Source organism: Culicoides brevitarsis, unplaced genomic scaffold (genome assembly GCF_036172545.1).
Source record: "Culicoides brevitarsis isolate CSIRO-B50_1 unplaced genomic scaffold, AGI_CSIRO_Cbre_v1 contig_5, whole genome shotgun sequence".
Classification (NCBI taxonomy): domain Eukaryota; kingdom Metazoa; phylum Arthropoda; class Insecta; order Diptera; family Ceratopogonidae; genus Culicoides; species Culicoides brevitarsis.
The window spans coordinates 11,839-24,706 of NW_026973389.1; the positions used below are offsets into that span (position 1 = coordinate 11,839).

The 12,868-nt window shown below is 34.4% G+C and overlaps 1 protein-coding gene across 9 annotated transcripts in view; it reads left to right on the forward strand.

Moving 5' to 3' along the window:
* Positions 1-1,041: 1,041 nt before the first annotated feature.
* The window catches only part of LOC134836270 (trithorax group protein osa), a 70,040-nt gene continuing 58,213 nt past the window's right edge, over positions 1,042-12,868 (forward strand). For 7 of the 9 annotated variants that reach the window (XM_063851490.1, XM_063851493.1, XM_063851487.1 and 4 more), the window contains exons 1-3: positions 1,042-1,449; positions 2,791-3,876; positions 10,400-10,627. In XM_063851490.1, coding sequence (XP_063707560.1) covers positions 2,968-3,876; positions 10,400-10,627 — 1,137 coding nt within the window. In that variant the 5' untranslated portion in view covers positions 1,042-1,449; positions 2,791-2,967. Of the gene's footprint in view, positions 1,450-1,685; positions 1,710-2,645; positions 3,877-10,399; positions 10,628-12,868 lie in introns of those variants that run through there. The other 2 variants (XM_063851489.1, XM_063851488.1) reach the window with 2 other exon arrangements.

Consider the following 12,868-nt stretch of genomic DNA (forward strand, 5'->3'; position numbering starts at 1 on the left):
TACTAAAATTAATTTTAATTTTAATGAAACGTGGAAATAAAAGACGGACTAAAATTTAAAGTTAAGAATAGTAACAAAATAACCAAAATAAAAAAACTGAAAACTGATATGCATAAAAAATGAATAAATTAATAATAAATGATGATGATAAAACTATTAAAAATTTGATTTTTTTACTACTTGTGACGTCCTGGAAGCTCCAAATGGGATAATTTTATTTTTCTCAAGCTCTTACGGATCTCACTTTGCTTGATTATGACTTCCAAGAAACTTGAACATATCCAATTAAGCCTAAAACTGACGTTCTGGAGGCTTTTTAAGATCCCATTTAGCTTAATTATGGCCTTTAAATACCTAAAATGAGAAAAAATTTAAGCAATTGGTGCTTTCTAGGGCTTTAAATAGGTCTTCTAATTGAATTTTATAACTTTAATAGAAGATTTGAAGCTTCTAGGGACCCAATGTGACCACAAAGAACTCTGGAAGATACAACTTTGGATATCAAGAAGGCTTAAAAGATCCAATTTTGGCTACTTTTGACTCCAAAGAGGCCTCAAGAGATCTAATTTTACATCTGAAGAGCATTTAAGTACAGAATTTAGAGCTCCTGGAAGCTTAAGGATCCCATGAGACCAACTGAGATATAATTTTTTTACACAGGACTTCACCAAAGAGCTCTAATGGAATATTTTGAGGCTGTTGGAGGCTCATAACGGTACATTGGGGGCTCAACATCGACTGAAATTCAAATTTAGCGCCCGATAATTGCGCATCTGCGCACTCACTTCCGGCGGAAACTACGACAAGAGACGAATCAAAGTGATAATTGACAGCTTGGGGGCGCTGGATTCACCGGAAATTTAAAAACCACGATGAGACGAATGAAAATGATAAAATTAGCCCAAAACACAAAAATCATCTCGTCACACATGTCATAAATGTATGAATAAACACTACAGACACACGTACGCTGTACGTGACCCGGTGCAAAACCAATACGCACGCACGTACCGTATCATTCAAACGTATTTTAAAAATGGACGAGCCAAATGTGTGAAACGCAGTCGTGAAAATTCGTGAAAATCTCTATAAAATGTCGTTCAAATAAGGAAAATTGCGTGTCAAAGTGCAAGTTAAAGGTCCCGCCAAGTGAATTACGGAAATATTTATCGGAAAAACGCGGGATTTTACCACAAAAACGCCAGTAACGAAGCAGGAAAAAGCCGAAAAATCCTCTATAAATGCGCTTTGTGGACGCATACACAAGAGTTAAATAATATATAGTATAGCAAAGCAAGCAAGCAAAAAAAAAATTATTGAAGAGAAAAAGTTGTGTAAAAAAATCAATGATATTTGTATATATTTTGTACAAAATGGAATAAAATCGTGTAAATTACTTCGTTAAGCGTCATTTGGATGGATACTTCGCACCATTTGCCAGGAATTTATGTTAGTTTCGACGAAAAATACAACAAAAAATTGTGTGTGGTTGTCTGAAAGACTCCATCATCATCATTAAACGAGAGCGAGAGAGATCATTGACAAAGGCAAGCGTCGCTATTTGCGCAATTTCGTGCCAAAAATGCCGTTCGGAAGCCCCAAAAGGGCCAAAAGTGCAAAGAAACGGGCGTCATTCGTGTGCCAAAGTGCGTGAAAGTCGTCGGAAACGCGACAAAAGTGGAGAAATTCATACCAAACTCATAATGATTGTAATGGCTGTCGTCGTCGTCGTCGTCGTTCGTACAAAAAATAACACATACACAGATCAAAATGGCTTACAATTTTTCTGCTGTTATTTGTTCCGTTCCGTGAGCTACGAGTCGCAAAGAAGCCTCCGTCGGACGCGTTAATTCGCTGGATTTTCCGTCGCTTCGCTTCCACGTAGGCCAAACAATCTTTTGCGCCTTCAGTTTTTTTTTTTTGCTCGTGTGTATTTTTTTTCTTCTACATATTAATATGTTTTTGTTGTACGAACGACGAGCGTAGCAAAATTTATTGAGAATTCGAAGTTGAAGCAAAAAAAAAAACAATCCAGAGAGATTTTGCGTTCCCAAGAACGAAAAAAACCCCCAAAAAATTTCATTAAAAAAAAGTTCACCGCTGATTTGATTTTTGGCGGTTTTTAAAAAGTGATAAAAAAAAAGATTTTAATTCAAATTTTTTTAAAGTGAATGAGGTGAAAAGTCAAGTTGAGTTAATTGAGCGTAAAAAATCCTTTTGTTGAAGGGTGAAGCCCTCGGAGCCCGTTTGACCGAGGAGCACAGCCCTGACGGAGAATTCTTATTAAACTTCAATAAAAAAAAAGCTCAACACAATCCAAACTGACAGAGTACATGTTCTCTTCATCTACCTTTTTATTGCTTACTTGTTACTTTTCTGCTTATTCTTCCAAACAAGCAACCTCGTACACAACACGCTCTTCAGTTTCTTTTACTTCGATTCACAATACGCTTCTTCTTCTTCGTTTTCTTGTGCTTCGCCTTCACGTGTGTGCCGTTTGCGAGCGAGTGAGTGTGTGTGACTTTTATACCTTTTTATTTATTTTTCATGCACACACATCGACAAGACAGACGTTTAATACGCTTTTTTCAATTTTTTATTATTATTATTTTGTGCTTGTTGTTGATCTTTCTCGTGCAGAGGCTCTGAGCTAGGCTAGCTAGCTAAATAATAGTTGAGCGTTATTACCTCCCATGTTCTCGCTCTGCCGTGATATTGATGATGATTGGGTCTTCGGAGAACTAAAAAAAAAGTGAAAAAAATAAAAATGTTAATTATTGTTTTTTTTAGTGATGAAAAAAGAAAAATTATAAGAAATGTGAAAAGTCGTGTCCTGGAAAAAAAATTGAAAAACAATTAAAATAAAGACAAGAAAAGAAAATTTGATAATTTTTAGACGAGGAGTCAAGTTTATTTTCATTATTTACGTACGTGAAAACTGGAGTAGTCTCCTCGCTCCCGTTGACTATGGCCCTTTCATCAAAAGCCAAGAAAGATGGTAAAAAGGGCCAAAAGAAGAACGACAAGAACCAACAGCAGCAGCAACAGCAACAGGTACAAAATGGCACGGATTCGTCGTCGCAGCAATCTGCCTCGAGTCAGCCAGAATACCCGGGCGGTCCGCCACAACCCCAGCCTCCCATGGAACACAAAGACGTAAAATCGCCAAATGGTGGCGCCGGAGCACAAATGCCTCCGCAACAGCAGCATCCGCCAATGCCACCGCATCCCGGCATGATGGAAGGTCAACACATGCCGCCCATGCATGGCGCCGAATACGGAATGCCGCCACAAGGAATGCCCCCCATGGGACCTGAGCACCATCAACACATGCCGCCACAAGGTCCGCCGCCGCCACAGAACAAAGACGATCCGAATGCCCAAATGCCACCCGGGCAACATTGGCCACCCATGCATCAACAATATCCTCCGGCACGTTACCATCACGATCCAAATCAGATGCCGCCGGATCCGTATGGGCACTACAGACAAATGCCGGGCGGGAAACCAGGTGCTTCGATGATTCCGCCAAATAGGCCGCCACAGCGTTACATGCCGGGACAAGGTCCGCCACCGCCTCCGCAACAAGGCAATCCTCCGCCGCCATCGCAAGGCGCTCCCCCAAATGCGCAGGGACAAGCGCCACAGGCACCGGGACAGCAACAGGGACCCACGCCGACCCTCAATTCGCTGCTACAATCGCAAGGCAATCCGCAACAACAGCCACAGCCGCCGCATCAACGTTACCCGAATAGCTACGATCCGAATCAGCAACAACCTCCCCCGCAGGGATACGGACAACAAAACTGGGGTCCGCAACCGCCCAGACCTTATAGCCCGCAAATGAATCCGCAACAATCATATCGACCGCCACCGGTGAGTATTCTTGCAAGATTTTTATTTTTCTCCAAGAGAGAAGTTGTTTTTTTTTTCATGAATGAACGACATAAAAGGAAATAGTATTTCAATCGTCGTCGTATGACGAACACGGCAATTATAGCGTAAAATATGTATAAATAAGGAACGTTTCACACAAAAATGGAATGTGAATTATTAATGAAGCCGGTCAGTAATTAACTTTGTATGTTTTGCTCTTGAAATCTCTCTCATGTCAATAACTTGCGAGTTGTGCGAGTTATGTCACAAGAATTTCTTTTTGTCACAGCGAAAAATTTCATTTTAATGGCTAAATATCTCGCTCCCGCTCTGTGCCATTATGCATGCGTGAATAAATCGATCTCATTATCTCTCGTTGTTACACAACCGCCCACTCCACGCATCTTCCTCACCCCTTTTCAGCTACGACTGACAAGCCAGCAAGCAACATCAGTAGCAGTTAAAACACCTCGGGCGTAAATAACACTCTCGAAGAAAATTATTATGATATTATACAACACATTAGGAATGACCATAAATGATAACTTAACTGCGTTCTGCTTGCTCTTTCCTATATCGCGCGTCGTTCGACAGTCATTCGTGTGTATCAATTACATCTTCATTATAATTAGGTCCAGATTATTGCTGTTGTTCCGATAAAACATTACATGCACATCAATGATCATTTCTCTGAATATGTTGCGAGTTGCGATGTTCGTTTGTTTGCGGTGGTGAAAAATGTGCGAAAATCACGGTTTTGAAAATTTTTTGATCATTAGGAATGACCATAAATGATAACTTAACTGCGTTCTGTTTGCTCTTTCCTCTATCGCGCGTCGTTCGACAGTCATTCGTGTGTATCAATTACATCTTCATTATAATTAGGTCCAGATTATTGCTGTTGTTCCGAAAAACTTAAAAAAAAAATTTTATTGACAAAAAAAAAGAAAAAATTCGGAAAATTTTCTAATTAATAATTCAAAAAATTAATTAAAAATGTATAAATTTGAATAAAAAAAAATAATTTTGGATTTTCAAGCGTTGGATTTTCAATTGGATCCCGAGAAATATTTTTATTTTCAATTTTCGGTCAATTAATCATTAAAATAGAGATTTTATTTATCTCTAAATAATATATCAATTTTATTTTTCTCTCAATTATGAATAAAATAGATTGATTTTTGTGGTATTTTCTGAAATTGTCACTAAATTTTTACAAAATGAAATTATGATATTTTAATTTTTTATGAAAATTTTTCTATAAAATTAAATTTCATAATATTAAAAAAAATACAAAAAATTGATTAATTTTTTATGTTATAAAATTTAGTTATTCTTAGATTAAATTTAATTTTTAATCATATGTAGCGAAAAAAATATAATTTGCAAAAAAAAACTTTTAAAAACCTTAATATTTTGGTAATTTTTCTCAAAAATTAACCACTGAATTTCATTTAAAATGGTCAAAAAGATGTTTGAAAATAATTTTTTCACTAAATTCACAATAGATCTTTGGACCACGGTGATGCATCCTCAAACCAAAAAAAAAAGTTTTTCATTGAAAAAAATTTGAAAACCCCTAAAGGAATGTTGCAAACATCCATAAAATGCAAATTTAAGTGCGAAAAAGCATTAAGGACTTAACACACATTACGAAAAGCGGCGTAAAAGGAAATGCAAAATGTAAATAAGGAACCAAATGAACGCAAAATAATTTTTAGGGGGCAATTATTATTGGGATAGGTCACTTTTTTATCGTCCATCGCACGGCAACAGACAATTTCAATGATTATTTAGTAAAAGGTTTGATCAAAGACGTTGAGCCAGTCTCTCAGATGATTGACTAGAGTTCCGTCTTTGGGCATGATAACACGGCAACAATGAGAAATTGCTCTGAAATCCGCGCCTAAATTATGCATGCGATCAATGACAAACAACAAAAACAAACTCAAAAAGTTAATTAATCAATTCCTTGACACATCAATAAATAAACTCGTTTCGTACGGTGTTTTGTGTGGAAAATGATCATAATTATTGTCATCAGTATCAGAAAATCAAAACTCTAAAATTAAATGCGACACAATAGCAAAACAACGATAACGCACACACGAAACAAATCATCATCATCGTCCGTATTTTGCGAATATGAGGAGATTAAACAAATCACTAATCAGTTCAATTATCCTTAATTATATTTTTGGAATTCGTATCTACCGGGTGATACTTGGTTTGCAGTGCGTTTTATGTTCGTGTATCTCAATTATTGAGAGAAATTAGAGTAGTGGTTGTATATTATTCAAATGTAAATCAACAGAAACATCATTTCTAGTGGCGGTGAAGTGAGTTTGTGTCAATTTACGGAGGGTTTTGATGTTATTAGAAGCTTATATTAGATGTCAATATGAGATTTTAAGGTTTTTCTTCAACTTTTTCATCGTTATAGTTGGAATTCTAATAGAATTTCTTATAATTTAACATATTACGCTCATCAGTATTGAAAATTAAAATTAAATTCAATCAAATTAAAATCAATTTTAAAATTAAGATTTATATTAATAATTTTAAAAATTTATTTTTGTTCACAAATTTGAACATTATTGACTCGAAATTCGAAAAATAAGATAATTTATACCTGTTCTAATTTTATTTTTTTATTTAAAATTGCTTAAAAATATACAAAAATTTGCAAAATTTCTTGGTTTGAGGTACCCAATACAAGATACCCTTCTTGGAAATTTTCAAAACATTGAGAAAGAAGATATCGTAAACATCCTTAATGGAATCGTTATTAGCAAAATGGTTAAAAAATGTTTGAATTTTGTGGACTCGAGGTAAATTATTGAAAAATTTTCAGTTTCAATGATCGATTTTGAGTCCTGAAAGTTCGAAAATTATATTTGTCTGGGATTTTAAGGTCGGATTGAATCAAAGAATTTTACAAAAAAATCTTTTAATAAATTAGACCACATAAAATTAACATATATAAAATCTTTGATTCAATTCGACCATAGAATCCCAAACAAAAAGATAATCGGAATCGTTACTTGACAAAATGTTTAAAGAATTTTTGAACTTTTTGGACTCGAAATCATTCATCGAAGAATTTCAAGTTCGACGAACGATTTCGAGTCCATAAAGTTCACAATTTGTCCAATAAGTCAGCTAAACATTTTGTCAATAACGATTCCAATTACCAATCCCCCCGAATTCCATGCACCGTTTTGCCGAATGCCGCGATTCATTCCGCTAAAATTCCTGACAAAAAAAAACTTCACTTCATTTCACTTATTTGCATCAATGCATCATCATCATCAATTCTGCCGCATCTCCCGCTATTCCACTTGATTCTCGTTCGCAGAACTTTTTGATAATAAACACATAAATCATAATTCAATCCGCATAAATTTATCCAACCACTTTTACTCCGGTGAGTGTGTGCACTTATTTTGCATCATTTTGCTCATCGTTCGCTCGTTCAATTCACTCGTGAGTACTTCAGAAAACCCGATATGATTCACTCGCCTCTTATGCAATCGCAAATATATATTTATACGACAAAATTCAATTGAATCCAAAAGTTGTTGTTGTTGTTGCTCCATTCTATCTGTCACTGTGTGCGGATGCCGGTTGCAATGCCTGCGATATGTTGATAAAATATATAAAATATACGATATTTGTTCGAGTCAATTTGAATTTCAACCGCACACGCATGCAAGACCTTGTATATCATATTTATTATTCCTGAATTGGATGTTGTTGTTGTTTTTATTTAAAACTCTTAAATAATAATAACAAAACAGAATGAAAAAGAGAGGGAAAAACAAAAAAAAATTGGATTGCGAGTAATTCCTGATGCGATACGAGCAAAGGTAGTGTTTTCTAAGCAATTAAATCAAATTGATCAATCAAAAAGTGAAATATTATTATTTATGGATGTTCTGCAATTTCAGGTAGTTGGGCTGATTGGATTCTGATGATTTTTCCCTGCCGTTCAAAAATTCAAGAGCCAATTAAAGGAAAAATTCTTACTGCGGAGAGATTTATTGATCGATTGTCAATTTTTATTACTTTTCGTCTTCACCGAAAGATTTTTGACGTCAAAAACTTTGCCAATTTATTTATTATTATTAGCATTCTTTCTCGCTACACGTGTGTTGTGTGCGTGTCGGAACCGATATCCTTTACTCAAATAGCAACACTCATTTCTTATTCATACTTTTAATATTTTTTTCCGCTCAACATAATTTATTACATTACGGTTTAATGCCAGCTGATCCACCCTATCCGTTTATCGTCGTCGTCGTCGTCTGCCTGCGTGTAGCTGTGTGCGATAAACGGTTGTGTGGAGCCTTTTTTCGTGTGTGAAAAATGCCGTAGAGAAATATTTAGAGTGAGCAAATTTGTAAAATGATGAATTACAGTGGTTCTTTGCACGTGAAGTGGGTATTTAAGGAAATCTTTTATAGTACTTTGAGCAAAATGAGCATTGATATCCTGGAATTTATCATTTTTTTGGAACAAATATTTTGGAAAATTCAAAAAGATTAACTTAGGTAATATTGAAAAAAAAAAAATTACTTTGCTAATTTTTTTTTTAAATTCTAAAGATGTGCTTTAAAATATCAAGAATCAAAATCAGAAAATATTGAAATTTTAAAATTTTTTAATTAACAAAAAAAAATTAAAAAAATATAATATAAAAATACTTGGTAAAGTAATACTTGGAAAAATTTTTGTTTCGAACTAATTTAAAAAAAACTTGCCATTTTTTACCTAAATTAAATTAAAAATTTTTATATTTTTTTTTTTTAAATTAAATATTTTGGTCAAACTCTTACACATTTGTAAACATTTTGTAAAATTATATTTAAAATAAATTAAAATTGCCTAAAATTAAAAAAAAAATTGACTAAAATATCTAATTTGAAAATTAATTTTTAATTAAATTAATAATTTTAATTAATTAAATTAATAAAATTTTAAATTCAAAAATAATTTTAGGCAATTAATTTCAAAAATGTTCATTAAAAAATGAATCAAATACTAAATTCCAAGCTTTTATCGCCCACAACAGTCATAAAATTACAAACATCAAGGCAAAATGTTGCATAAAATCCTTAGAAAGCCTTACAAAATCCGTTTCTCGCAAGGCTCGTTACCCAGGGAAACCACAGATATAAATTTCTCCATCATCAAAAATGCTTTTAATTGAAATTTATAAAATATAATTAAAGCATAATTACAAACTCCCATACAGTACATTAAGTTTATTAACGACAGGCACACACACACAGACACATGGAGACGCGGTAGCAGCATCAGAAGCAAAGAATGTAGCAGCTTTCAAGATTAACGTAAATAATTGAGAACATGTTAATGGCATGTGTGTTAATTAAATTACTCTATGGATTTTTGCGATGCTTCGGCAATGTGTGTGGTGTATTCCGTCTCTTGCGTCGTCGATTTTGTTCGTTTTGCGACATGAATCGTTAGTGACTTTGATGTACATACTCCCCTGCCAACTTTTCATCATTATCATCGTCGTCATTATTACACCGCCGGCCCGGCAGTGCGAAGTTAATTGATGTTTGTTGCGGAATTTTTGCAATTTTTTTTTTGCAAGACTTCAAAGGTCATGCAAATCATGAACAAAAAGTCACACAAGAGTCAAATGTGAAATTACTGTGAATTCATTCGGAAAGATTATTATTATGCAAACAATACAACAACAAATGTTAAACAAAATTCATGAGAGACTTAAAAAGACATTTATATCGGAGTTGTGTCGTCGTAAATGCTATTTTTTTAAAACTTTTAGAGAGACTTTTGTGCTGAATTGAATGAGTTTGTTGACACACATCTTCAGAACCGTTGTTTGTTTTGTCGTCAATTGACAGTTTCTCTCGAAATCTCTTGAATTGAGATGTTTTTTGGTCAGTCACTTGACTACTAATTCGCACAAAAGTAGCTTCAGGACTAATTTTCACTCAAATAAAATTGCCAGACGACCGCTTCGTACCGAATGACGTCAAAGATGTGTTGGAAAAATCTCTTTCTCTGCAGAAAAATCGATAAAAGTCATGTCTCTTGCTTCGTACGGTGCAAAAATTGTTCCATTCTAAAATATTAAATGGTCAGTTTTTATCTGGCAGTGACGTCCAACAATTCCTGGGGAAACGTGATGAACATGCAAAAAATCTGCACCATGATATTCGTTACATCTCTGGCATGCAATTGAAAGGCAGCAGCATAGACAACGTTGCAACACTTTGCACACACACACAAAATTCACAGGCAATCTATTTAATTTTGTAAAAGGCTTACAGGGGATAGAAAACATGCATTTTACTTAAATACCTGACAGTTGTATGTATGTCTGTCGTGTGGATGCGGAATGTAACGCAAATGTGCTAAAAAGATATGAAAGAGGAGTGCCATTCAATTTTTTTTTGTGTTCTATGAAATTTTAAATTGCATTTTTGAAGAGAATTTTAAAATTTATTTTTTTTTGTTTCTTCTGCAGGGCACACCACCACGCGGTCAAAGTCCTTATCCGCCTCCGCCGGGTCAGCAGCCGTATCCCGGTCCGCCAGGACCCAATCAGCAGCAATCTCAGCAACCGGGTGGACCACCGCCGATGCCACCGACGTCGCAAGGCCCAAATCCCCCGTCACAATATTCATATCCACAACGATATCCGACGCCACCTAATCCGCAGCAAGGGATTCGAGGCCCCTATCCACCACATCAGGTAAGGACAGCAAAAACTCTCCCTCATATCCGTTCGTTCGTGTGTGCATGACGTGCCCCAAAACATTTCTCTGTTCAATCAATCAGACTGACGTAGAAACATTTATCTTCGCTCTTGTGCGCCGGCTGTACAAAAGTTTTTTTTTTCGCGTCTGTGAATTTTCTCTGTGTCGTGCCTCCACAGAGGAAAGGAAAAAACTTTTACTTTCATTTATCCATGAAATGTGCCATCAGCCTTATTATTATAACATAACAACACAACGAGGAACATCTAATGATGATGTACGTTGCCAGAGTTTGTATCGCTTGATGGCACGGTGACGACGACGGTAGCAGCATGGAAGTAGGAAGAAAATTTATGTTTTTGTTGTAATCTTTTGTTTGTGTTTAAAAGCGACGAGAATTGTGATAGAGGAAGAAGTTTTAGTGACAAATCGTAGACTGACGTGATCGTATTTTGATTAAACTGATTTATTCTCAATCAAATTTTTGTTTATTTCTTGACTTCTGAAAACGATTTTTCATAAAAATTGTGCGTGACGGCTTTATCTGGGAAATTTATAAAAAAAAATAGGAAATCCGAAAACTGATGATTTCTTTCGTTTTTGTAAATTTTCGTCTTTTATACCATTTTTATGCCAAATTTATCTTTTAGGGTCGCCAAAATCGATTTCTTTTTTTTGTTTTTCAAAAATTTTTCAATGAAATAGTTTACATAAAAATTTTCTCCTTTTACAAAATTAAAAAGAAAAAAAAAAACAATTGAACAAATTTGTCAGCTTTTTTTTAAATAAAATTTTTTGAGTTAAATTTTGCCAATCTTAATTCATAAATAAAAAAGTTTTTTTGTCAATTTTTTTTAAATTCTTCATTTTTAAAACATTTCTCTAGATTTTCTTTGTTTTTAAAATTTTTACAATAAAATTATTTTTTTATAAATTCAGTAAAATTTTATTATTTTTTTAATTTTAAAAATATATATAAATATTTAGCTAAATTTTAAAATTTGTCAATTTTTTATAAAAAAAAGTAGGTATTTCCAAACTATAAAAATTTTTAGGACAAAAAATTTAAACAAACTTAAAATAAAAAAAGCGATTTCATAAAATTCCTGCAAAAAATAACAAAAATACAGGATTAAAAAAGTTCTTAACAACGAAATTCTTATCCTGAGGAAATAAACCTTAACAACATAAAAATTTTCCACCCTTCCTCCATCTCAAGGCCACACAATTCCATTAATATTGATCTGAAATGCCAACATCAGTTCATTTATCCATCATTAACAACGTCTGTCAAATTACCTTGAATTCCACTTCGCATTCGGATAGCAATCGAAAAACAAACGAACGAACATTCCCATTGAAAGGCTCGGAAAATTTTTCACTTTCACCTTCATCCTACATACCTATTTTTCTTGTTGGTGCAGTTACTCTCTCGTTGTTATCATTTCCAAATAAACTTTGTTCCCTTTTATTTCTCGCTAATACTTTCCATCATCATCATCAGCAGTGGTATCGTCATTCTGGCGCGTTTCGTATCATATTTATTTTGCGAATATAAAAATATATTCATGGCAAGCGGCAAAGCCTCGCTCGAATAAATTTTCGTGTACGTGGAAAATGTTCTGTGGTGTCAATTCTCCGTATTTTATGTGTTATATTTTATTAGAAAGCAGCAAAACAACAGCGACGAGGCAACAAAAACGAGTAAACAAAAGGATGCAGACACATTAGAAAGATGGATGATGATGAAATGGTTTTGACATTCATTTTTGTTATTATTCTGTTTTCTCTCGCACTGTGTGGTGGTTGTTTTTCGAGGAAATTATGCGTGAATGGGAAGTGAGATGTACGCCAAAAATGCGGCACGAGAGACAGTTTAATGAGACCCCTATTATTAGATTGATTATTTCTCGTGTTTCATCACTTTCGGTATTTTCCTCCTAGTCACCACGGGGTATGAAACATGAATAAACAAGGCCATAAAACATCTTCCTTGCACACACAAATTTCACACAAACCCGGAACGAAAGTGAAATTTTTATGGATTTTACGTCATTATATGGAGCAAGAGAGGAGGAACTCGTCCTTGTTTGTCATAAAATTTTAGTTTTATTTGCTTTTTGAAACTTTTAAGTCACGCTAATAATCGCTCGTAGCAACGACGACAACGAAAAAACCACCGAATGTTTCCTTAATCCCCTTGTTTCGCCATCAATTCGTCTTCCTTTCACAAATCA